This window comes from Mirounga leonina, unplaced genomic scaffold (genome assembly GCF_011800145.1).
Source record: "Mirounga leonina isolate KUSES-001 unplaced genomic scaffold, KU_Mleo_1.0 Mir_200, whole genome shotgun sequence".
Lineage (NCBI taxonomy): Eukaryota > Metazoa > Chordata > Mammalia > Carnivora > Phocidae > Mirounga > Mirounga leonina.
The window spans coordinates 29,228,442-29,255,338 of NW_023270503.1; the positions used below are offsets into that span (position 1 = coordinate 29,228,442).

General features: G+C 41.1%; 1 protein-coding gene across 6 annotated transcripts in view; it reads right to left on the bottom strand.

The window, feature by feature from the left end:
* Positions 1-2,636: 2,636 nt before the first annotated feature.
* Positions 2,637-26,897, bottom strand: part of GJC1 (gap junction protein gamma 1) — a 43,771-nt gene continuing 19,510 nt past the window's right edge. For 5 of the 6 annotated variants that reach the window (XM_035027298.1, XM_035027301.1, XM_035027299.1 and 2 more), the window contains exons 2-3: positions 5,963-6,038; positions 2,637-4,835 (exon numbers count right to left, since the gene is read on the bottom strand). In XM_035027298.1, coding sequence (XP_034883189.1) covers positions 3,625-4,815 — 1,191 coding nt within the window. In that variant the 5' untranslated portion in view covers positions 4,816-4,835; positions 5,963-6,038 and the 3' untranslated portion in view covers positions 2,637-3,624. Of the gene's footprint in view, positions 4,836-5,962; positions 6,039-7,265; positions 7,309-26,897 lie in introns of those variants that run through there. The other variant, XM_035027300.1, reaches the window with a different exon arrangement.

Here is a 26,897-nt window from a genome sequence, read left to right on the forward strand (position 1 = left end):
TTCTTATTTTTAGGTGGTAAGGCTCTTCATGAGATTACATGATTTTATATAGATACAATTAATCTAATACCTGGAATCTTCCAATCAAAATGACCAGCAACTCTGTATCTTTGACTTCAGGTACTTTTCTTCAGTCAGGAAAGACCCTTCCTTTTTTTTTTTTTTAATTTTTTATTTATTTGAGAGAGAGAATGAGAGACAGAGCATGAGAGGGAGGAGGGTCAGAGGGAGAAGCAGACTCCCCACCGAGCAGAGAGCCCGATGCGGGACTCGATCCCGGGACTCCAGGATCATGACCCGAGCCGAAGGCAGTCGCTTAACCAACTGAGCCACCCAGGCGCCCAAGACCCTTCCTTTATGAAAAGGCATTTCTTGAAGTAGGTTCAAGTATAACATACTTGCCTTTTACTGAGAGCTGGCTGGCCAAAAATTTATCATAAACTATAGATGCTATTTTTAGAGGTGTACTGTCTCTTAAATGAGACAGAAAGAATAAAGCATGGACATTTATAAGCCGAAAGGGTAAAGCATTGGTATGACTAACAGGAACAACACTGAAGTCCATTCTTGGTATCAACTGCTTAAAGCAAGTGTTTCAAACCATCGCTGATTGCTGTGATGGAGAGCACTGAGGGACATCTTACTACCATCGTGTAGTTCTGTCAACTATTTTTTTCTTGGAGCCCCAAGTTCAGACAAATGACCAATGGTTGGTTTTTTAATACCTTTTACCAGAGGCTCTAACTACTTCATAACATTTTGGAAAAGTAGGTAGCTCCTAAAACTTGGAAAAGTCACGAAAACTACTATCACACCATGAAGAAATGACGAGAGTTAAGGTACCAAATGATGACATTTTTTTCTCTTTAAAGACATAGGTGTCCTTCTGAAAGACAGACGTGTGAGAGTTGTTGGGCTGTGAAACACATTTTAGATGGCAAAGTTCATTTTTATCAAAAGTAGTTCTATAGACATTAGTCAAGGAAAATCCCCAGAAAAACGACTTCAAATGAGGTAACACACTTGTGGTTTTAAGTAAGCAAATACAGAAACAGGAAAAACGAAGTCATAAAGCAAAGATGAAGCCACAAAGTGAACATTAACATTTCTTTAGGGGAAAATGTTCTCTAATTCTCCCTTCCAATTTGACTAAGAAAAAAGCCTGTTTTATAAATCTCTTCTGAGTAATAGATTTTAACACAGATGATGAGCAAAAGACACACATCTGAATAAATCCAATACTATGTTAAAGAAATATAAACCTATTGACCATACCCTGGTTCCAGTATGTGAGGACTTAAGCACTCAACTATTTAGAAAAGTAAATGTCACATGACAGAGCAGGTCGATGCAGCAATCCAAAGGAATAGGACTTTGATAGGAAAAAAAATCACAGGCTTTTCATACTAATACCTGCATGTTCCAGCATAACCAGAACAATATTTTTATAGATTCAATGTAGACCCATTAATGGGTTAAGCTAGACACTGGTAGGGCCATCTTCCTAATGGAGGTCCATGACACGAGGGGAAAATGGCTTTGGCAAACTCCCATGTTCAAAGGCTGAAAGAAATGCACCAGGAAAGCAGTGAGAGTTGGGAACTCCATGTCATACTTCAAGCTTCGGCAAGAGAATAAAAAAATAGGTTTTTAAAGTGTGTGCACATGTGAAGTGACTCAGAGTATCTTTCTATATATTTTAAGATGTTGAAGAAATTATCCAGACACAAAATATTCTCAGAACAAGCCGAGAGGAAACGCCAAGGGCACTGTGTGTAGGAACTAAGTGGACGCTCCTGGCGCCACACGTCTTTGCCTGGCATTTCTGCTCAACTCCTTTCCCTCTTGGTCCCTCCCGAGTCCCCAGCTTTTCCGCTGGTGAAGCCACTCTGTTCTCCTTCAGGCTCTGTGTAGATGGATGCGAGTGTCTGTGTGTTTTCTGTCCTTTGATTAAGAAATCTCCTTGAAGCTCTAGAGACACAACAATGAACTGATAGCTCTTCATCTTAGCTAAGCTTTGGTGTTTAAAATCTTGCTTGTTTTCTAAGAAGAATCACTTGAATTTCCTTATAAAACATATGGTATGAAGGAAATTATGCGTGTCTACTAATCATCCAGGACACATCAGGTCTCTTGTTCTCCGAAATTTCCCTTTTAGTCTTACCTGAGTTTCCTTTCTGCTTAAGATATTTAGAGATTCTAATAAGCTTCTCTAGCCTAAAATTTATAGATTAAAAAAAAAAGGAAAAAAGAAAAGCAGAATAAAGGTTAACGCACGGCTAGAAGATCATCTTAAATTTTCTACTGAGTAGAACAAAGAAAGAAATGAAAAAGAAATGACCAAAGGGTGCTGTTCCAGGATTCTCCTAAATAATAAAGAACTAATGTTCTAAAACTAAGACATAGAAAGTAGTATTTTGGAATTTCAAAGTCAGAGGTGGCTTGCTTTCTTTTCTTTTCTTTTTTTTTTTTTAAAGATTTTATTTATTTATTTGACAGAGAGGAGAAGGAACACAAGCAGGGGCAGTGGGAGAGGGAGAAGCAGGCTTCTGGCTGAGCAGGGAGCCCGATTCGGGGCTCGATCCCAGGGCCCTGGGATCATGACCTGAGCCGAAGGCAGATGCTTAACGACTGAGCCACCCAGGCGCCCTGAATTTTTGTATTTCTAATGTTAACATGTAAAGAAAATATCCATTGCTGGGAGAGGCAGGTTTCCGGGTAGAGATTTAAGGTTCACAACTCACTGGTGTAGTGGGGCTCGTTTTCCAGGCGTGGCTCTAATGTGCAATAGAGGAATCTTCGTCACAACTCTGGTCAGGGTCCCCGCACTGCCACCAGACTGGGGGCACCTCTGTATATCAGCCTTTTGAAAGAACTTAAACTATATACACACCATCAAGGCATATACTGGTAATGCTTGATAATCACAGGAATCCTGCAGTGAATCATTTATATCCTTTGAAAATACAAATAGGTTTTCAAAGATTGGATATAAGTCTGGGTACATGAATGAGATTCAAGGATTTCTTAAGTAAAGGAGAAAAAACCTCAACCTCCCCCTACTGAGGACTTTCTGTCCAAGTATGAAAATTGATGCTTCCTCCCCTGGCTCCTTAGGTATCTAAATCTTCCCGGCAACACAAGGGGCACTTTTATGAGGTGTGGCATCTATTAAAACTTTAAACCCAGGGTGGCATTTGCTGAACAAAAGTAATAGCATTACCTTAAGGATTTTTTTTTTCCTTTAATATAAAAGTATAACTACAGTGGTCCAATATACAAATACAAAAAAAATTCTCGTACTAAAAAAATGTACCATAATACTGTACATACAAAAACTTTTCAACAAGAATGATTTAAATATATCTGTTCTTTTCCAGATCTGGAAGACACAAATGTAAAGTTCCATAACTGTATTATTGCTGGAATATGTGCCCAGGAACACTGTGTTTTCCCCTTTTCTCCCCCTTGTCCCAGCCCCGCTTTCAGAGTCGCCTGAGCTTGGACCATGAGCCAACAGCAGCCCTGAAGATAACCAGAGCCAAATGTTTACTCAATGGAAGTCATTATTCAGTGAGCCGCTGCTTACCATAAACTATGAAAAGCACAAGTTTTAAGCCAAGATTAAATCCAGACGGAGGTCTTCCCATCCCCTGATTTACTACTAGCACTGCTCTTGCTGGACCCAGCTTTGGACCCCACTTTGGCTTTTTTTTCCCGGGGTCCATGGGGGTTGTTTTGGTGACTGTAGGCCTGGATTGCTAGATCCAGGCGTTCCTGAGCCATTCTGATCTCTCGCTGCAGAGTCTCCAGGTCAGCTGGGAGGTTCTCCTCATGGCTGCCATACTGCTGTTCCTGGGCGATGTTGGCCTTGTTTTGCTTGTAGGCAATCTTAGCGTTGGACAGTTCGGTGTACTGGATTTGATCTGGTTTGACGGCAATGTTATAGCCAGGGGGAGCAGATGGTGTATTCCAAGTGAAAGGATAATTATAAGCACCCGGATCTTCCAGTTCCCTCCTTTTACTGTTCAGCGAGTCTCGAATTGTCCCAAACCCTAAATGAAGCATTTCCCAAATGTTAAGCAGTAGGCAAAGGCCTGTAACACCATACATTATTAGAAGGAAGATGGTTTTTTCAGTGGGTCTAGAAATAAAGCAGTCTATTTTATGAGGGCAGGGAAGTCTGCTGCACACATAAAATGGATGGACTTGGAAGCCGTACAGAAAATACTGCCCTATCAGAAAACCCACCTCAAAAACGGTCCTTGCCAGCAACTGCAGCACGTAGATCTTCATAAGCCCATCCTCTCGAATCCGCCTTCGGCCATCATGCTTGGGTTTAGGTTGGTTCTGCTCCTTATTTTCTTTTTCACTCTCCAATTCCATTTCTGGATACATCATGGGATCCTCTTCATGGTCCTCTTCTGTTTCTTCCAGAGCCCGGTGCTGTTTCCAACGCATTGCATAGGGTTTGCTTCGAGCTGTCTTCTTGTCTGCTTCGCCATGCTCCATTTTGGCAATCTTATGAATGGCATAGCCCAGGTACATAACCGAGGGGGTTGCCACCAGGATAATCTGGAATACCCAGAAGCGCACATGGGACAGGGGTGCAAAGGCATCATAGCAGACGTTCTCGCAACCTGGCTGCTCTGTGTTACATACAAATTTGCTTTGCTCATCATAATAGATGGACTCCCCTCCTACAGCTGTAAGGACAATCCGGAAGACAATCAATACAGTGAGCCAGATCTTCCCCACAAATGTGGAATGGTTGTGGATCTCCTCTAGCAGGCGAGTCAGGAAGCTCCAACTCATGGTGATTGAATTGGTTTGCCCTGACAAAAATGGAAAAATGCCAAAGGAAAATCAACAAATACTAAAATCTGAAACAATTTTTTCTTGATGATATCTCTAGGAACTACTTTTCTGAATACTTGAAATCTAACTTCAAGGCTCATGTTAGAATGACAGAATAAAGAGCATCTCACGCTCTACTACCTCAGGTAGGACAATTCACCTCAGGCTATGAGCACTTGTTTGGGCCTGCAGAATCCTAGGAAGTCTGGTTACCTAGTCCCAAAGGTAAAATTGTAGCTATCATCTGAGATGTATTTCTCAGACCCAGCATACTGGATTCTTTATGTGTACTTTTATTTCATAAGACTTCTTTGTGAGATGTAAATATGAAAATAGAACAAGGCATAGCTTATTCTGTTCAGTCATGGTGAGACTATCACTAAGAACATAATGGGGACACTTAGGCTGGACTCCATTGTGAAGAGGCACTGTATGAGGAAATTTAAATTTTGGACCTGGTGACAAAGTATTAAAAAGAATTAAGGAGATGATACAGCTGCAAATAACTGGCAATGATCAAGAACTAAAACAAAAGACAGAAGGAACTAGGAAGACACTCCCTAGCTGGATTGCACAGCATAGCAGGTTCCAGGATTCTATATATTGCTGTACTTTGTTTATGGTAGATGTTAAAAATGTTTCCAAACTGAACTGTGAGGACATTGAATCTAATCAATAGGCAAATCCATTTAAAATAGCATTTTGAGGGGCGCCTGGGTGGCTCAGTCGTTGAGCGCCTGCCTTCGGCTCAGGTCATGGTCCCGGGGTCCTGGGATCAAGTCCCGCATCGGGCTCCCTGCTCAGCAGAAGCCTGCTTCTCCCTCTCCCACTCCCCCTGCTTGTGTTCCCTCTCACTCTCTCTGTCAAATGAATAAATCTTAAAAAAACAAAAACAAAACAGCATTTTGAAGGACAGTTTTATTCTGAGATTCTTAAATCTATGCCCAAAATTCTGCTAAAAATCATCGAAATGAGGTGATGTATATAAAATCCCTAATGCAACCCCTGACACAAAGCACACTTCTCCTCTCTCCTTCTCTCTCCCAGTTTACTTTTGCAGATTATCAGTGATTATTAGCATGACTGAAGTTTAAATATGCTTTACCTGTTATCCGGAACTTCTGTTATCCAAAATTTTCTTAGAGAAATGATGTTTTGCTTCCAATTTTTCCAGATTCCCTCTGGAAGGAAAAAAGACAAGAGAAGGTCACAAGCTTCCTCCCACAGAAAACGATGAATCATTAAAATGTCATTTTCAGGAAGAAACGAAGTTTTCTATGGAGCACAGGAATCAATCAGCATGAGGTAGAAGCAGGCTTGAGTACCACTGTTTATTCCATTCCCAATGCATGTGGTAGAAAAAACTATGTTTAACAATAACCCAAAGATAATCTTAAGTCATTGTAGTCTAAGAAAATATGACAGGAAGATGAGTCATTTGTGAAAATCTGAAGCAGATCAACTCTGGCACCTATAGGAAAAAGCCAAAGCAAAAAAATCTCGATAAATTTAAACCGGGTCACTAAAGACCTTGTGAAAATCTTCACCCTGGATGCTCTATTCCCGTTCTATTCCCTGGAGCAGCTAATACCTCTCACTGGGATTTAAGCAGCCAACTGGGAGCAAGCTGTTTAGTTCAAACACCCAACAGCTGGCTCTCAGTCACTGGGACACCCGAATCCACATGAGGTGATTTATAAATTCACACAAAGAAACTGCTCAAGGAAAGAAAACACCTGCATCTGTATTGTGGTTAAAAAAAAAAAAAAAATCGGGGGGGGGCACGCATGGCTGGCTCAGTTGGTGGAGCGGGCAACTCCTGATCTCAGGGCTGTGCCACGCTGGGTGTAGAGATTACTTAAAAATGAAATCTTAAAAAAAAATCCTGGATAAATTATTGCTTATTATCAAGTTGTGCCAACTCTGAATAGCTGTGGCCAAGAGGCATCCATAAGGTGCCAACTTTGTTCATTTGCTATCATTTAATTAAATAAATAAAACAGGGGCGCCTGGGTGGCTCAGGCGTTAAGCGTCTGCCTTCGGCTCAGGTCATGATCCCAGGGTCCTGGGATCGAGCCCCGCATCGGGCTCCCTGCTCCACGGGAAGCCTGCTTCTCCCTCTCCCGCTCCCCTTGCTTGTGTTCCTGTTCTCACTGTCTCTCTCTCTGTAGAATAAATAAATAAAATCTTAAAAAAATAAATAGTAAAAAAAATAAATAAATAAATAAATAAAACAATCCGTAAGTGTTAACATGTTCATAGTAACTTAAGAAAAATCTGGGGAGGGGGTTAAGATACAGGGAAAAAACCTAGAACAATTTCCAAAAGGTCAGTGAAAATAAGAAAAGACAGTAGCAGGCACCTACAAAACATTCAAGAGTCACATTATGTACAGAATCTGAGGGCACCTGGGTGGCTCAGTTGGTTAAGTGACTGCCTTCGGCTCAGGTCATGATCCTGGAGTCCCTGGATCGAGTCCCACATCGGGCTCCCTGCTCGGCAGGGAGTCTGCTTCTCCCTCTGATCCTCCCCCCTCTCATGTGCTCTCTCTCTCATTCTCTGTCAAATAAATAAAATCTTAAAAAAAAAAAAAAAAGAATCTGAATACACAAGCATCTCACCATAGGACTTCAAGACATTCCCAGGCCTAATGTCTAAATGAGCTCAGCACTTCTCTCACTGAATACACAAGTTATAAAACCATAAAAGAGGAATATACAATCTTTAAATGGTGACATAAGTCAAGTTTCCAATATGGAACTCCTGTCATGATTCACATTCCCAAGTTCAGATTGTTCCCAAATACCCCATATAAAGCATCTCCCCTGAAGCCTGAAATTCTATTTATTCCCATAAGTCAAAATCATCAAAGTACAATTGTTAGTTAGAAAATTCATCCTCTACACCTTCCTCCACACCAAAGACAAACGAGTATCATTTTAAAAAAGATTTTTAGAATTTGAAAGAGAGAGAATGAGTGGGAGGGGCAGAGCGAGAGAGAATCTGAAGCAGACCCCATGCTGAGTGTGAAGCCTGACATGGGGCTCAATCTCATGAGCCTAAGATCATGACCTGAGCTGAAATTAACAGTCAGACGCTTAACTGACTGTGCCACCCAAACAAGTATCTTTTTAGTAATTATTGCTATGAAAGAATTTCTCAACAGTTCAGCATCTCATATAATAATCTAACTTCCTTGGGGTAGGAGGAATGGTGTATGTCCTTCAAAGCTTATATAAGTTATAAAGCAATGAAACACACCCAGAAGTAGGCACTGTACGCTAGGCCTAGAAAATGCTCAACTCTTAGAACCTGGTTTCCCACGGGCATTCATAAATGCTACAGCACCCCATACCCATATCTACCATATAAACAGTGTTGTGTTTAGTAACTTAATTCCAGCATCTCATAAAATGGGTGCTGGGAGATTTTCTTTCTAAAATAACCATGGGCTTCCTAAAATGAATGGCAGCATCACCATTGTTTTTATCTACTGAGGAGTCAATAGATTTTTCTTTGATACTCTTTCCAAATCCCTTTCCTTTCCCTGCAAGTATTAGGAGAATGGCTTAAATATCAGACTACACTACTCCAAGGGTGTGGGGGGGGGGAGGGAGGGAGGCAATGAGAGAGAGAGAGAGAAAACAGAATGAGTAGAAGGGTGGGTTCTGGAATTGACATTTCTAAGCAGAACACGTCATTGCCAAGTGTGGTCTCATTGTCTTCTTGCTCCACTACAGTTCCCTCTCCTCTGCCATTTTTTGCTCTCCTATCAGAAGCCTAAAATTCAGGACACAGGGGCACCTGGGTGGCTCAGTCGTTAAGTGTCTGCCTTCAGCTCAGGTCATGATCCCAGGGTCCTGGGATCGAGCCCCACATCAGGCTCCCTGCTCCACGGGAAGCCTGCTTCTCCCTCTCCCACTACCCCTGCTTGTGTTCCCTTCTCTTCCTGTGACTCTGTCAAATAAATAAAATCTTTAAAAATAAAAAATAAAAATAAAATTCAGGACATAGTCTTCTCTGACTTCCCTGTTTCAGCAAACAGAATGGATAAGGAATGGGGAGTGAGAGTGTGCAATTAACCTGTGAATGGCTCTCATGAAAAAATAAGAATCGTTTTCATACTCTCCATCTATGAAGGGAAAGTGACAGGGGAGCATGTGATGAGTGGTGGTGAGAGGAGGGGGGGATGGCAAATACCTAAGTTTTTTGCTAAGAAAGCCCCAATCGACTTATATGTACTTTTTTTTTTCTTAAAGATTTTATTTATTTGACAGAGACACAGCAAGAGAGGGAACATGACCTGAGTCAAAGGCAGATGCTTAACCGACTGAGCCACCTGGGCGTCCCGGTATTTTTTTTTTTTTTTTTTAACATTTTATTTTAAAGTAATTCCTACACCCAACATGAGGCTCAAACTCACAACCCCAATATTGAGAGTTGCATGCTCTACCAACTGAGTCAGCCAGGCGCCCCTCAGTTTTTGTTTTTAATATACCAGGACACGGTTCTCCCATATCCCCCCCTTCACAGACTATTTCTAGCCTTCTGCCCATTTATTTGCAGAATGTATTCTCAACATAGTACAGACATTAACCACTTGACCTTTAATATAAATACTTGTTTATGGTCTTCCTTCACATTTTTAAAAAATATTTTTATTTTTTTTAAGATTTTATTTATTTATTTGACAGAGAGAGACACAGCAAGAGAGGGAACACAAGCAGGGGGAGCAGGAGAGGGAGAAACAGGCTTCCCATGGAGCAGAGAGCCCGATGCAGGGCTCGATCCCAGGACCCCGGGATCATGACCTGAGCTGAAGGCAGATGCTTAACAACTGAGCCACCCAGGCGCCCATTCCTTCACATTTTCTTATTTTTATATAGTCACATTGGTCAATTTCTTGAATAAATTCAAAGGTGGAAAAGTTATCTCTTCTAGGATGACTTTTTACGTAAAGAATACTGCAATTCATGGTAGCCCATAATTCAAAAGGACTCACACACACACACACACACACACACACACACACACACACTAACGAAAATTATGGTTTGCTTATATAACATTTATTGGACAGAAACCAAATGTGCTATTTTTAGTCCATTTTCCAAATAACTAAAATTACAAATCTACCTTGTCTTGTACTAGAAAATAGAATTTTCAAAATTAGTTGGCATAAACATGGTAATAAATTACATAATTCCCTCTCAAATTCTTCGTATTTGAAGTTTCTACCATTGTACCTTAACAGGATCAAGTCAAAGTTTACCACGTTTTTCTGTAAAAAAAGAAACTCATAGGATTTTTCAAGATTAAATACAAAGCATATTATTTGGATTATCCCAGGAGGTAGATATGTGACTAGATCCCTTCTAAAAATGAAGAAATGAGATCTAGAAAGCATATAAAATTTGCCCAAGATCATACAGTTATCAAAGTGGTGAAGCCAGGCTCTTAACCACTAATAAAGAATTACATTACTGATGGAACTATGTACAGGTTCCATGTGAACACAGAAGGCGGGACCTAATCCCAATCTTTGGCATCAGAATTAAACTAAATAATAAAATAAATTCACAAAGATCAAAAGGGGAAATTTCAGAGTTTAAGACCTTATTTGCAGAATGAATTCAAGTCAAAACAAAAACAAAACCAGAAAGAACGCAAAGGTTTCCTGGCAGTTGGAGGAGGGAGGGAATAAAACTGGAAGAGTGGTATCTCCAACAAATGGTTTAATTACTTATTTAATTAATAAGTTTACAAATTTAATTACTTATTTGGGCATTGAGAATAGGGACAAGAGAAGTTGGTAAACTCAGTTCGGGAGACACCAGTCTGAGATGCGAAAACTTTGTTAAAGGGGAGTTACTAGGATAATTGTATACATATACGGAGCTAAGAGCTGTGCCCGACCTCACCGCAAGCACCATTACTCCCAGTGCTGTTGCAACTTTCAGACTTGTCACCGTATCTGAACTGGGAGCCCCAAAAGTTACACATCTTTCACCTCTGCTTCCTTAGCATCTAACCCAGTAACTGGCACATGTTAAGTGCTAAATTAACTGACTGGCAAACGAATAAATACATTCCTACGGGACCTGTTCTATACTTATTACAATCTCTTCTGTATTTTTCTCCTAGATTCCCACTGCATCAGCCTGTCCATAAAAAGAATAAGCAGCTTCAGGGTGCTGGATGGCTCAACTGGTTGGGTGTCCGACTCGATTTCAGCTCAAGTCATGATCTCAGGGTTGTGGGATCTAGCCCTGTGTGGGGCTCCATGCTCAAGAGTCTGCTTGAGATTCTCTCTCTTCCTCTCCCTCTGCTCATACATGTGCATACACACTCTAAAATAAATAAATCTTTTTTCTTCCTTTTTTTAAAATAAGCAGCCTCATGAAGCAATGAACCTTGGTTCACAAAACAGTTTAAGCAGAAAATGGACTGCTGTATGGAGTCAGGTGTTAGGCAAAACACTAGGCAAGAAATGAAGAGTTTCACTTCGAAGTTTTTGGTTATATATATATTTTTTTATTTAAAAGATTTTATTTATTTATTTGAGAGAGAGAGAGAATGAGAGAGAGAGAAAGCACATGAGAGGGGGGAGGGTCAGAGGGAGAAGCAGACTCCCTGACAAGCAGGAAGCCTGATGCGGGACTCAATCCAGGGACTCCAAGATCATGACCCGAGCCAAAGGCAGTTGCTTAACCAACTGAGCCACCCAGGCGCCCTGTATTTTTTTTTAATTAAAAAAAATTTTATTTATTTATTTGAGAGAGAGAGAGCGAGACAGAGAGAAAGCATGAGCAGAAGGGAAGGGCTGAGGCAGAAGCAGACCCCCCACTAAACAGGGAGCCCAAAGCAGAGCTCAGTCCCAGGACCCTGGGATCATGACCTGAGTTGAAGGCAGATGCTTAACTGACTGAGCCACCCAGGCGCCCCGAAACCTGTTTTTAATCTTGGTTCATTACCTTTCAGAAAACCATTTGCTTACTTTTCCATAGCTGTCTCCCTTTCCCATTTCTCTTCAAATTTCTCTTCAAAATCTACCTCAGATTCCCAAATCCTAGCCCAATTCCAAATTTTCAGATGCTCTTATATTCCTCTTCACTGAGGAAAATAAGTGCCAACAGATGGAAATGCTCTCAACTTTCTTCTCTTCATATTTAAAAACCAGACCAAATATGTGAAACAATAGCTCTCAGACATTAGACAACAGGCAGTACAAGACAGGGATCCCCAAGAAGGGAAACTAACAGGTGAGCCCTTTGATTGTTCTAGCTTACTGCATGGAGAGAGTTTCCAGGCTGCAGAGCAGGGAGGAGGGAACCCAGAGGACCTGGCTGATTCACTGAATTGAGGAGACAGAGTACACAATTTGGAGAGGCCAATGTAGCTAGAATTCCCAGGGCAGAGTACTGGAAAGGAGAAAGCTACAGAGAGCAAGCTCTGGAGATCAGCACTGGATTCTCCTCAGTCTTTAGCTGAGTACTGACCAGTAAGGAAATTACCCAAAGAAGGGATATCAACTAGAAGATATGTAGACCGACCCCCAGATATCACATAGGGCAGAAATAATTTGTGTTCCTACTAGCCAGACTGGAAAGACATCCTAACACATGGGGCATTACATAGAGTACTCAGAAAGGTAATACCTCAGAAGTGGGGCATAATTAGTTATAGACCAAACCTTAAAGTTCCCCTCAACATGGGTGCCTGGCTGGCTCAGTTGGAGGAGCGTGTGACTCTTGATCTCAGGGTTGTGAGTTCAAGTTCCACATGGGGTGCAGAGATTACTTAAAAACAAAGTTCCCCTCAATAAAGTTTAAAAGCAAGCAAAAGCAAGCCCTGAAAACTCAAACTGTTCAGAAGTTAAAAGTATCCAGCACAAATCTCAAAAATATTTAAATGATCAAAAAACCAAAAACCAGAACCCAACAATTCATAATATTTGGCATCCAATAGAAAATTACCAGGCATACGGGAAAATATGATCCATAAGGAGAAAAATCAACAGATACAAACCCAGAAATGATACATCTAGAACTAGGAGAAATTCTTAAAGCAGCTGTTATACAATGTCCACAATAGCCAAACTATGGAAAGAGCCCATATATCCATCAACAGATAAACACAATGTAGTGTGTTTGTGTGTATATATATATATATATATGGATAAAGAAAACATAGTATACACACACACACACACACACACAGAGGAATACTACTCAGCCATCAAAAAAGAATACGAAATCTTGCCATTTGCAATGACGTGGATGGAACTAGAGGGTATTATGCTAAGCGAAATAAGCCAATCAGAGAAAGACAATTATCATATGATCTCACTGATATGTGGAATTTAAGAAACAAAACAGAGGATCATAGGAGAAGAGAGGAAAAAATAAAGAAGAAATCAGAGAAGGAGACAAACCATCAGAGACTCTTAATCATAGGAAACAAACAGGGTTGCTGGAGGGGAGGGGCGTGTGGGGATGGGGTAACTGGGTGATGGACATTAAGGAGGGCATGCGATGAAATGAGCACTGGGTATTATATAAGACTGATGAATCACTGACCTCTACCTCTGAAACTAATAATATATTATATGTTAATTAATGGAATTTAAATTAAAAAATTATTTTTTAAATGGGCAAAGGGTTGGGGCACCTGGGTGGCCCAGTCGGTTAACTGCCTGCGTTCGGCTCAGGTCGTGGTCCCAGGTTCCTGGGATGGAGCTCCCGTGTTGGGCTCCCTGCTCAGCGGGAAGTCTGCTTCTCCCTCTCCCTCCCCGCCACCCATTCTGTCTCTCCCTTAAAAAAACCACAGAGAGGGGCGCCTGGGTGGCTCAGTTGGTTAAGCGACTGCCTTCGGCTCAGGTCATGATCCTGGAGTCCCTGGATCGAGTCCCGCATTGGGCTCCCTGCTCGGCGAGGAGCCTGCTTCTCCCTCTAACCCTCCCCCCTCTCATGTACTCTCTCTCTCTCATTCTCGCTCTCTCAAATAAATAAATAAATCTTAAAAAAAAAAAAAAAAAAAAACCACAGAGGCTAGAAGGTAGTGGTACATTTTTCAAGGGCTTTAGGAAAAGAACTGTCAATAAGAATTCTATATCCAATGAAAAGATCCTTCAGGAATTAGGGGCGCCTGGGTGGCTCCGTTGTTAAGTATCTGCCTTCGGCTCAGGTCATGATCCCAGGGTCCTGGGATTGAGCCCCACATCAGGCTCCCTGCTCAGTGGGAAGCCTGTTTCTTCCTCTCCTACTCCCCCTGCTTGTGTTCCCTCTCTCGCTGTGTCTGTCAAATAAATAAGATCTTAAAAAAATAAAATCACTTGCATATAAACGCTCACAACAATTTTATTTCTAATAGCACAAACCTAGAAACAACACAAATGCCTATCAGCAGAGTAATGAATAAATAAATTGCGGTATACTCATAAAGTAGAATAGTACTCAGCAATAAAAAGAATAAACTATTGATACGTACTGCACGGGTGAATCTCAAAGTAATTAGGCCAAATGAGAATCAGGCAAAAAAAGAGTAAACACTGTATGACTCCATTTATATAAAATTCTAGAAAATGCAAACTAATCTGTAATGACAGAAAGGAAACCAGTGGTTGGTTGCCTAAGGATGAGTTGGGGGTGGAGTGCAGGGTGGGGGGTAAGAAGGAGGGATTACAAAAGCGTATGAGAAATCTTTTGGGTAAGATGAATATGTTCATTCTTATAATGATGATAATTGTGATGATGGTTCTACAGGTGTATACATGTCATAATAACTCACCAAACTGTATACTTCAAAGATGTGTAATTTAGGGGCGCCTGGGTGGCTCAGTCAATGAGCGTCTCCCTTCGGTTCAGGTCATGATCCCAGGGTCCTGGGATTGAGCCCCGCGTCAGGCTCCCTGCTCGGCGGGAAGCCTGCTTCTCCCTCGCCCACTCCCCCTGCTTGTGTTCCCTCTCTCGCTGAGTCTCTCTCTGTCAAATAAATAAATAAATCTTAAAAAAAAAAAAAATCTGTAATTTGTTGTTATGTCAACTATATACCCTCAAAACTGTTCAAAACTTAAGTCAAATATGCAAAAGCTGAAAGAAGTCATCCTCAGCAAGCCAGCACTACAAAAGATGTTAAAATTAAGTTTTTTTCTTAAGATTTATTTATTCAAAGATTTTATTTATTTGAGAGGGAGAGAGAAAGAATGAGCACAAGTCGGGGGGGGAGGGGAGGGCAGAGGGAGAGAGAATCTCCAGCAGACTCCGCACGAAGGGGGAAGCCCAAACGGGGCTTGATCCCACGACCCCGAGATCACAACCTGAGCTGAAACCAAGAGTCGAACGCTGAACTGACTGTTGTCAGGTGCTCCTAAAATTAAGTCTTTCAGGCAAAAAAATAATGACATCAGCGGGGAAGGGGATGAGCAAAATGGGTGAAGGGGAGTAGGATACACAGGCTTCCTGTTATGGAATAAGGCACAAGAATAAAAGGTACAGCACAGGGAATATAATCAGTGGTACTGTAATAATGTTGCATGGTAACAGATGATAGCTACACTTGTGAACACAGCATAAGGTATATGACTATGTTGTAACCTGAAACTAATGTAACACCATGGGTCAACTATACTCAAATTGAAAGAACAAAACAAAAACCAGAAACCCACTCTTTTGACAAGCTAAAAAACAAACAAAAATCCTAACAGAAGATGGAAATTTTAATCTACACAAAGGAATGAAGGACACAAATATAAAAGACTTCTGACCTTTTGTTATTTAAAAAATTTTTAAAAAGGTAATTGGCTTTTTAAAGCAAAAATGGTAACAATTTATTGTAGAATTTATATTTCTTTCTCTTTTTTTTTTTCCTCCAAATATTTTATTTATTTGAGATAGTGAGGGCAAGAGCACGAGCTGGGAGACTGAGGGAGAGGAAGAAGCAGGCTCCCCACTGATCAGGGAGCCCAATGTGGGACTTGATCCAAGGACCCTGGGATCATGACCTGAGCCGATGGCAGGCGCTTAACCGACTAAGCCACTCAGGTGCCCCTGGAATTTATATTTCTTATCACACTTCTTTTTCTTAGAGATAAAAGTATTAAAATAATACCACAAAAAAACCAAGGCAAAGGGAATGGAAATATACCATTGTAAGGTTATAATTCAAGAAGTGATTTAATATTACCTAAATGCAGACTATGATAAATTAAAGATGGCTACAGTAAACCCCAAATCAACCATTAAAATAACAAAACAATGTTATACCTAATAAACCAACAAAGGAGATAATATGGAATCATAAAAAGCAAATGAGACAAAGTGAACAAATAGGAATATTGTGGATTTAAACCCTATGATATCAATAATCACATTAAATGTAAATGGTCTAATAGTCAATTAAAAGGCAGAGATTGTCAGACTGGATTAAATAAGCAAGATCTAACTATATGTTGCCTATATAGAAATCCACTTTAAGTATAAAGCCACAAAGCAATTAAAAGCAAAACTTTTTAGACAGAGAAAGATGTAACACGTTAACAATAATGAAAAGAACAGGGGTACCTTGGTGGCTCAGTAGGTTGAGCATCTATCTGCCTTCAGCATGGGTCATGATCCCAGGGTACTGGGATCAGCCCTACATCAGGCTCCCCGCTCAGCAGGGAGCTTGCTTCTTTTCCCTCTCCCTCTGCTCCTCCCCCTGCTTATGCTCTCTCTGTCAAATAAATAAATAAAATCTTAAAAAAAAAAAAAAAAGAGTAGGGCGCCTGGGTGGCTCAGTTGGTTAAGCGGCTGCTTTCGGCTCAGGTCATGATCCTGGAGTCCCTGGATCGAGTCCTGGATCGAGTCCCGCATCAGGCTCCTTGCTCGGCAGGGAGCCTGCTTCTCCCTCTGACCCTCCCCGCTCTCATGTGCTCTCTCTCTCTCACTCTGTCTCAAATAAATAAATAAAATATTAAAAAAAAAGAGTATATATTAATATCAGAAAAAGTATATATATATATTTTTAAAGATTTATTTATTTATTTGACAGTGAGAGAGGGAACACAAGCAGGGTGAGTGGGAGAGGGAGAAGCAGGCTTCCCGCGGAACAGGGAGCCGGATGCGGGGCTCGATCCCAGTACCCTGGGATCATGACCTGAGCCGAAGGCAGATGCTTAACAACTGAGCCACCCAGGCGCCCCCAGAAAAAGTATATTTCAGAGCAAGGAATAACCTGAAATAAAGAAGGTCCTTTCATAATGATAAGGAGATCGATGCATCAATAGGACATAAAATTTCTACATTTTTAGGGGCAACTGGGTAGCTCAGTTGGTTGCGTGTCCAACTCCTGATTTTGGCTCAGGTCATGATCTCAGGGTCATGAGATCAAGCCCTGACTCAGCGGGGAGTCTGCTTGAGATTCTTTCTCCTTCTCTCTCTAAAAATAAATCTTAAAAAAAACATTTCTACATGTTTATACACATATTAACAGAGCTTCAAAAGAGATGAAGCAAAGACTGATAAAGCAATTGACAAACCCACAATTAACAGTTAAGAGATTTCAGCACCCCTCACTCAATAATTCAGAGAACAGAGAAAAAAACAAACAAACAGTACACATATAACAAACATTACTTACTATTAACCACTAAACCACTGACATTTAAAGAACACTCCACCCAACGGCAAAAGAATTCACAATTTTTTCAAAGACACAGAGAACATTTACTGAGACAGACCATATTCTGGGTCATTAACAAAAGTCTCAATACATTTAAAATTATTCAAATCAGGGGTGCCTGGGTGGCTGTCAGTTAAGCATCTGACTCTGTTTCGGCTTAAGTCATGGTCTTGGGTCGGGGGATAGAGCTCTGCGTCAGGCTCCATGGTCAACACAGAATCTGCTGGAGATTCTCTCTCCCTCTGCCCCTTTCCCTGCTTCCTCTCTCTATAAATAAATAAAATCTTTAAAAAATTATTCAAATCATACGAAGTCTGTGCTCTGATCACAATGGAATTAAATTAGCAATCACTCAAATTTAGCTAATTCCTATTCTCTCTAAACACTGAAAAATCTCCATATGGATGCCTGAAAAGAACGATTTTCTTTTCCTCTTCCCCTCCATCCTCAAAATTTACCTCCTACACTTCCATGACCAATTAATTGTGACTTTTTTCAGAAAGCAATCTTTATTTTCCCTATAAAAAACAAGACACAATTTAGGATTCACTGAACACTTATGTGCCAGGAACCATAAAGGCTGTTCATTTATTTTAGTTCTCATAAAATTGTATCTTTTTTTTTTTAAGATTTTATTTATTTATTTGAGAGAGACAGTGAGAGAGGGAACACAAGCAGGGGGAGTGGGAGAGGGAGAAGGAGGCTTCCCACTGAGCAGGGAGGCCGGTGTGGGGCTCGACCCCAGGACCCTGGGATCATGACCTGAGCCGAAGGCAGATGCCCAATGACCGAGCCATCCAGGAGCCCCTAAAATTATATCTTTTAAATAAGAATCAGGTTCATGAAAGTTAAGTAGTGTGGTCAAAGTCACAACTACTGGCACAGATTCGTTCAAATAGGCTGGTTTAACTCCAAAGTAGTCTTTTTCTTAGATTTTATTTATTTGAGAGAGACAGCACGTGATCGGGGGAAGGCGCAGAGGGAGAGGAAGAAGCAGACTCCCCACCAAGCAGGGAGCCCGATGCAGGGCCTGATCCGAGGACCCTGAGATCATGACTTGAGCCGAAGGCAGATGCTCAACCAACTGCGCTACCCAGGCCCCCTGACACCAAAATCTTCTATTTTTGCTATGTAGTATTTTCTTAACTCTAATATCCAATAAACCATTAATTTATAAATTATTACTTCACAATGCTCTCAAATACATCATACACATCTGAATTTAAATATCTAAAGTATCTCAAGAATTGAAAACTACCTAAATGGCTAATAATTGATGAGTGGTGAATACAGTACACATACCACCAATACACCAAAACGACTTACCAAAGATAACTTCTACAGTGCCAAATTCAATGGTCAATTCTCTTATTCAACCTTTTAAGCTATATTTGATACACCTGATCACTCCTTCCTCTCTGAAATACTACCGCCCACCCTGCCACCTTGGCTTCCCTGATCTTCCATGATCTCGTAGTCCTCTGGCTATTATTTTTCAGTTTCTATTTCAGTCTAACTTCTCCTATGCAAACTTCTAAATACATATTCTCATCTTTATCCTATCTTATTACCCTAACCTCTTCAGTGTTCTTTGTGGGTTCCTCCACCAGAATTCAAGCTGTAAATGATGTCACATTTGTTTCAACATCTCCCTTGAACTTCAGGCTGGAAATTCAACTGCTACTCGACATCTTCTCTTGGATGTCTAATAGGCACCAAATTTAAAATACCCCAAACCAATCCTCCCATCCTCTGAAGGCCTACTCCGTCTTCAGTTATCCAAATCTAAATAAATGGCTCCACCATTCATGTAGTTCCTCTAGTAAAAAATCTTTAAGTCAGCCTCACTCCTTTTGTCACTTCAAAATAGATCCACAGTCCAACCACTTATTACCACCTCCATTACTACAACTCTGATCCAAGCCATCTCATTTCTATCAAAGACTACTGTAAAAGCAAAAGTCTTCTAACTGGTCTCCTAGCTTATGCTCTTATCCCTTTCAAATCTATTCTCCAAAAAGCAACCAGAGTAAAGCTTTTATTTATTTTTTAAAAGATTTTTATTTAGGGCGCCTGGGTGGCTCAGTTGGTTAAGCGACTGCCTTCGGCTCGGGTCCTGGTCCTGGAGTCCTGGGATCGAGTCCCATATCAGGCTCCCTGCTCAGCGGGGGGTCTGCTTCTCCCTCTGACCCTCTTCCCTCTGTTGCTGTCTCTCATTCTCTCTCTCTCAAATAAATAAATAAAATCTAAAAAAAAAAAAGATTTTTATTTATTTCAGAGAGAGAATGAGATAGAGAGCATGAGAGGGGGAGGGTCAGAGGGAGAAGCAGACTCCCTGCTGAGCAGGAAGCCCGATGCGGGACTCAATCCTGCGACTCCAGGATCATGACCTGAACCGAAGGCAGTCGCTTAACCAGCTGAGCCACCCAGGCGCCCCCAGAGTAAAGGTTTTAAAAAGTCAGATCATTTCCCTTTTCTGCTCAAAACTCTTGGAATAAAACCAAAAATCTTTACCACAGTCTACAACACCCCTATCATATAGCCACAATTCACTTTCTGGTCTCATACTCCTTCCATTCTCCCTTTTGCTCATTCTGACTCAGGAATACCTGCATCCTATCCTCAGTGTTCCTCAGATCACATCAAATATGCCATGATTTTGCCTCAAGTCTTCTGCACTTGCTATGTTCATTGCTTTGAACACTGTTTTCATAGCTAGTGGCAGGACTGTCTCATTCAAGTCTGCTCAAATGTCACCTCCTTAATGAAATGTCCCCCAGGGGCACCTGGTTGGTTCAGTCAGTAGAACATGCCACTCTTGATTTTGGGGTTGAGTTCAAGCCTCATGTTGGTCATACAGATTACTTAAAAAGAGTTTCTTTTTAAATAATAAAAAGAAACCTACCCCAGACCAGACACTTTACTCAGCTTCAATTTTTTTTTTTTAAGATTTATTTATTTGAGAGAGAGAATGAGAGAGAGAGAGCACATGAGAGGGGGTAGGGTCAGAGGGAGAAGCAGACTCCTTGCTGAGCAGGGAGCCCTATGTGGGACTCGATCCAGGGACTCCAGGATCGTGACCTGAGCCGAAGGCAGTCGCTTAACCAACTGAGCCACCCAGGCACCCTTCAATTTTCTTTATAAGCACTTAACTCTCAAATAATATATGTAATTTTTTTTTTTTTAAAGATTTTATTTATTTGACAGAGACACAGTGAGAGAAGGAACACAAGCAGGGGGAGTGGGAGAGGGAGAAGCAGGCCTCCTGAAGAGCAGGGAGCCCAACGCAGGGCTCGATCGCAGGGCCCTGGGATCATGACCTGAGCCGAAGGCAGACACTTAACGACTGAGCCACCCAGGCACCCCTATATAATTCTTATTTCAAAATTTTGTTGTTTATAGAATGTAAGCTCCCTGAGGGTAGAATTTTGTTCCTTTATCCCCAGTATCTAAAACCCTATGGCCTGGCAAAGGGTAGTAGGCTCTCAATAAATATTTGTTCAATAAATAAATTCAAACAGGGCGCCTGGGTGGCTCAGTTGGTTAAGCGACTGCCTTCGGCTCAGGTCATGATCCCGGAGTCCTGGGATCGAGTCCCACATCGGGCTCCCGGCTCAGCAGGGAGCCTGCTTCTCCCTCTGACCCTATCCCCTCTCATGCTGTTTCTCTCTCTCTCTCTCTCAAATAAATAAATAAATAAAATCTTAAAAAAAAAATAAATAAATAAATAAATAAATTCAAACATTTGGAAAAATAAAACGTCCATGATATATTAATCAAAAAATATAGGATACAAAACAGAGTTATCCCAAATTTGTGAAAACAAATAAATATATGCATTAAAAAATCTTAGAAGAGGGACGCCTAGGTGGCTCAGTCGGTTAAGCGTCTGCCTTTGGCTCCGGTCATGATCCTGGAGTCCTGGGATGGAGCCCTGTATTGGGCTCCCTGCTGTGCAGGGAGCCTGCTTCTCCCTCTCCTTCTGCCAAATAAATAAAATCTTAAAAAAAAAATTTTATTTCTAAGCAATCTCTACACCCAATGTGGGGCTCAAATTCACAACCCTGAGATCAAGAACTGCACACTCCACTAAGCCAGCCAGGTGCCCTTTGGTAACTCTTTTATAGGTAAAGACTGAATCTCCCTACTATATAAAGAGTTACAAAAAAAAAAAACCAAAGGAAAAAAACAACAACCAAAACCTACAAAAAACAAACAAAAACCCCATCCAATAATCCAAGAGAAAACAGGCAAGGGACACAAACAGACATTCCATGGCAAAATCCCCTATAAGTTCCCCTAATAAAGATGCACAACATGGATGAACCTTGAAAAAATACTAAATGAAATAAATCAAACACAAAAAAAGCCATACTTTATACGATTCCATTTATATGAAATGTCTGGAACATGCAAATCCAGAGACAGAAAGATTAGTGGTTGTCTGGGGCTTTGAGAAATAGAATGTGACTATTAATGGATTACAGGGTATCTCTTTGGGATGATGAAAATTTGACAGTGGTGATAGCTACAAAAGCTTCTGAATATACTGAAAACCAATGAATTGTACACTTTAAAAGGATGAAATTTAAGGCATGTGAATTATATCTCAAAAATAAAACTACTTTGAGATAGAATTCTATCATGTTGGCAAAAATAAAACAGCTGGGAAGGCTATGGAGAAACAGATGTTCTCATACATTGTTGTTGGAAGTGGTACAACCTCGGATGGCAATTTGGCAATATCTAACAAAATTATAAATACACCTGTCCTTTGACCTGGAATCTCACTTTTGGGAACAATCACATTATTTCTATAATGGACTCAAATGTCCACTGTCTAGGGAATGGTTATATTCACTATGGTCTATCTATACAAATAATGAAGAATGCTCTCCCTGTATAGAAACATCCAAGACATTTAAACTGAAAATAGCAACGTATATAAGTGTATATTTAGGCATACCTTTTATGTAGGGAGGAAAAAAATAGCAATGTGTTTTTGCTTTTATTTGTATAAAGAAACACAAGGGGGGGATGGGCTGGCTCAGTTGGAAGGGCATGGGACTCTTGATTTCCGGGTTGTGAGTTCGAGCCCCACATTGGGTGTAGAGATTACTTAAATGAATAAACAAACTTAAAAAAAAAAAAAGAGAGAGCCTAAAAGGACACACAAAAAAACTAATAAAAGTACAAGAGGAGAGTAAGGAGGATAGGGTAGGGATCAACACTTCTGATCATGTATCTTTTTATTTTTTTAAAGATTTATTTGAGAGACAGAGAGAAAGCGTGTGCGCACACACGAGTAGGGGGAGGGGTAGAGAGAGAAGCAGGCTCCCCAGTGAGCAGGGAGCGCAATGTGGGACTTGATCCCAGGAAGCTGGGGTCATGACCTGGGCCTAAGGCAAGATGCTTAACCGACTGAGCCACCCAGGTGCCCTATATATCTTAAAACAAAAAAGAAAATAAAAAATTTTTGAGAGAGAGAGCACATGCAAGGGTAGGGGCAGAGTAAAAGGGAGAGAATCTCAGACTCCCCACTGAGGGTGGAACCCAACATGGGACTTGATCTCAGCCCCTGAGATCATGGCTTGAGCTGAAACCAAGTCAGTCTCAAACTGACTGAGCCACCCATGTGCCCCTATATATCTTTTTATATTTTGTGGGTTTTTTGAACCAAATGAATGTACTAGCTTTTATTTATTTTTTTTTTTTTTAAGATTTTATTTACTTAATTGAGAGAGTGTGGGGCGTCTGGGTGGCTCAGTTGGTTAAGCATCTGCCTTCGGCTCAGGTCACGATCTCAGGGTCTTGGGAGTCTGCTTCTCTCTGTGCCTCCCCCCTCACTCCTGCTCATGCTCGCTCGCACTCTCTCTCAAATAAATAAAATCTTAAAAAAAAAAAAATCGAGAGAGTGAGAGAGAAAGCACGAGCCAAGGGAGGGGCAAAGGGAGAGGGAGAAGCAGGCTCCCCACTGAGCAGGGAGCCCAACATGGGGTTCCATCCGAAGGACCCTGGGATCACACCCGAGCCAAAGGCAGATGCTTAACTGACTGAGCCACCCAGGTGCCCCAATATACTAGCTTTTAAAAGAAAATACCTCTAGGGGCGCCTGGGTGGCTCAGTTGGTTAAGCGTCTGCCTTCAGCTCAGGTCATGATCCCAGGGTCCTGGGATTGAGCCCTCATCGGGCTCCCTGCTCCGCGGGAAGCCTGCTTCTCCCTCTTCCACTCCCCCTACTTGTGTTCCCTCTCTCGCTGTGTCTCTCTCTCTCAAATAAATAAATAAAATCTTAAAAAAAAAAAAATACCTCTAAAGGCATTCATTCCGTGCCCTACTGAATAAACTAGGCTTGAGATTTTTAAAAAAATCCTATTGTAAACAAATTTTTCTTCAAAAATCCAATGTTTTATGCGTTCATCTTAATTTGTTTTACTTCAAATTGAAAAATTCATTATTTACATTAATTTACACTATGCATTTTCTTTCTTTTTTTTTTTAAAGATTCCCTCTCTCGCTGTGTCTCTCTCTGTCAAATAAATAAATAAAAAGGGGGAGTGGGAGGGAGAAGAAGGCCTCCTGCAGAGCAGGGAGCCCCGCACCCGATGCGGGGCTTGATCCCATGACCTGAGCCGAAGGCAGATGCTTAACGACTGAGCCACCCAGGCACCCCCATCCATCACTTTCTATACCTTCACCCTGCCTTTTTCCTTTATTTATCAACACTACCTAACATATTTTTTATTTGTTCATTTGTTCATTATAAGGGCTTTGTTCTTATATCCCTGGCACTTAGAACAGTGAGCACCTCAATAAGTGCTCAGTAACTATTCACTGAATGACTTAATAAATTTGAATCTCTGCTCATTGATTTTCCTCAACTTTCTTTTTAAGTATTCTCTATTCCCACCGTGGGACTTGAACTTACAACTCTGACATCAAGAATTGCATGCTCTACCAACTAAGACAGCCAGGCACCCCTCCTCTGCTTTAAATTGTCTTTCCACAATTTCCTACCTGGAAAAAGTTCATCCTTTAAGATCTAGCTCAAGGTCACTTCAAGTTTCCTTAACCTCCTCAATTAATCCCTCCCCACCGAAAGTCCATAATAATTCTTCATTCCCCCAATATCAGGACTTACTCTATTAAATCAACATTAGTGATACTGGTTTCTTCTACTGAAATATGAGTTCCCTGATGTCTGGAAAGTCCAGGTTTCTTTAAATTTTCTGGACACTTAGCTCCTAGTATGCTGGCCAGGACACAAAAAGCACTCAATGAATATGTGTTGTATTAAACAGAAGATTTGAATGAATTTGTACAAAGTAGAAAATGTAAAACATGTTTACTAATATACTATTTCAGAACAGAATACAATGAATGGTATGAAAGTACAAAATCTGAAAATACTCAGACAGCGGGTGCCTGGGTGGTTCAGTCTGCTAAGTGTCTGCCTTTGGCTCGGGTCATGATCCTGGGGTCCTGGGATGGAGTCCCACATCGGGCTCTCTGCTTTGCGGCGAGCCTGCTTCTCCCTCTCCCTACAGCTCCCCTTCTTTGTGCTCTCTCTCTCTGTCAAATAAGTAAATAAAATCTTAAAAAAAAAACCCACAAAAAACCAAAACCTCAGAGAAGGGAAAGAGACTAATTCCTATGAATTAAAAGGTACAAGCTTTCAATTATACCGGAGAAAATGGTGTGAGTGAGAAGTTGCCTAAGAAGCCTCTTAGACTGAAATACGAGGGAGGATGCTTGGAAAGTAGTTGTAGAGAAGGCTGAACAGGGAAGTCAGACGTCTGTTTGCAGAGGGTCTTAGCATACCACAGAACCTGAAATTAAAGCATGTAAGTATCACTACTTCAGATGTTGTCCACAGACCACCTTCATCAGAATTATCCAGAAGGCAATGTTCAAAGTGCTGATTCCCACGTCCTACTTACAACTCCCACTCCCAGGCTCACAGATTCAGAATCTAACTAATCTTCTATGGTTGAACATTAGGTTGTTCGCAGTGGTTTGTTATAATACTCATAACTTTGTACACAAACCCACTTATACACTTAGGATACATTTCTAAAAGAATTGCTAGTCAACAGTTGTAAAGATTGTGGAAATTGTGTGTGTTTACAAGAAAAGGTCAACTTCTTTGCCTACTATATCTCCAAAAATTCTAAAGCCTTTTTTTTTTCCCCTAAGATTTTTATTTATTTATTTGACAGAGAGAGAGAGAGAGAGAGCACAAGCAGGGTGAGTGGCGGGCAGAAGAGAGGGAGAAGCAGGGTTCGCGCTGAGCAGGGAGCCTGATGTGGGACTCGATCCCACCTGAGTCAAAGGCAGACACTTAACAGACTGATCCACCCAGGGGCCCCATAAAAATTCTAGAGCTTTTGATCTGTATTACCAAATTACCCCTCCAAAAAGCTGGTACCTATTTATATTTCCACTATCAGAGTATGAGAATGCTAGTTTCCTCACTCCCTCACCAATGATTTCAATATATTTTTTAAGAAACAAAGCTTGGGTTAATAGGAGTTTAAACTGTAAGAAGTTTTAGACTACCACAATCACTAGGGGAACACAAATAAAAACATGAGATACTGGGGCGCCTGGGTGGCTCACATGGTTAAGTCTCTGCCTTAGGCTCTGGTCATGACCCCAGGGTTCTGGGATGGAATCCACATCGGGCTCCCTGCTCAGTGAGGAGCTGGCGTCTCCCTCTGCCTGGCGCTCCCCCACTGCTTGTGCTCTCTCTGACAAATAAATAAATAAAATCTTAAAAAAACCCAGCAACCCATAAGATACCACATCACACCCATCAAGATGTATATTATATATATATTTTTAAAGATCTTATTTATTTATTTGACAGAGAGAGACACAGCAAGAGAGGGAACACAAGCAGGGGGAGTGGGAGAGGGAGAAGCAGGTTTCCCGCTGAGCAGAGAGCCCGATGTGGGACTCGATCCCAGCACCCTGGGATCATGACCTGAGCTGAAGGCAGACGCCTAACGACTGAGCCACCCAGGCGCACCAAGATGTATATTATACAACAAGAAAAGAACAAGTGCTGACAAAGTTGTGGAGAAAGTGAAACCTTTGTTGGGCCTTGCTGGTGGGAATCTAAAATGGTGCAGTTGCTCCAGAGAAAACAGTATGGTTACAATTTCCTCAAAATATTAAATATACAATTACCATATGATCCAGCAATTCTCCTTCAGGGTATATACCCAAAGAAACAAAAGCAGGGACTCGATTCTGTAGATTCATATTCACAGAATTATTCACAAGAGCCAAAAAAAGGTAGAAGCAACCCAAGTGTCCACTGCCAGATGAATAAACAAAATAGGACATTTTGTTAATATACAATGGAATATTCTTCAG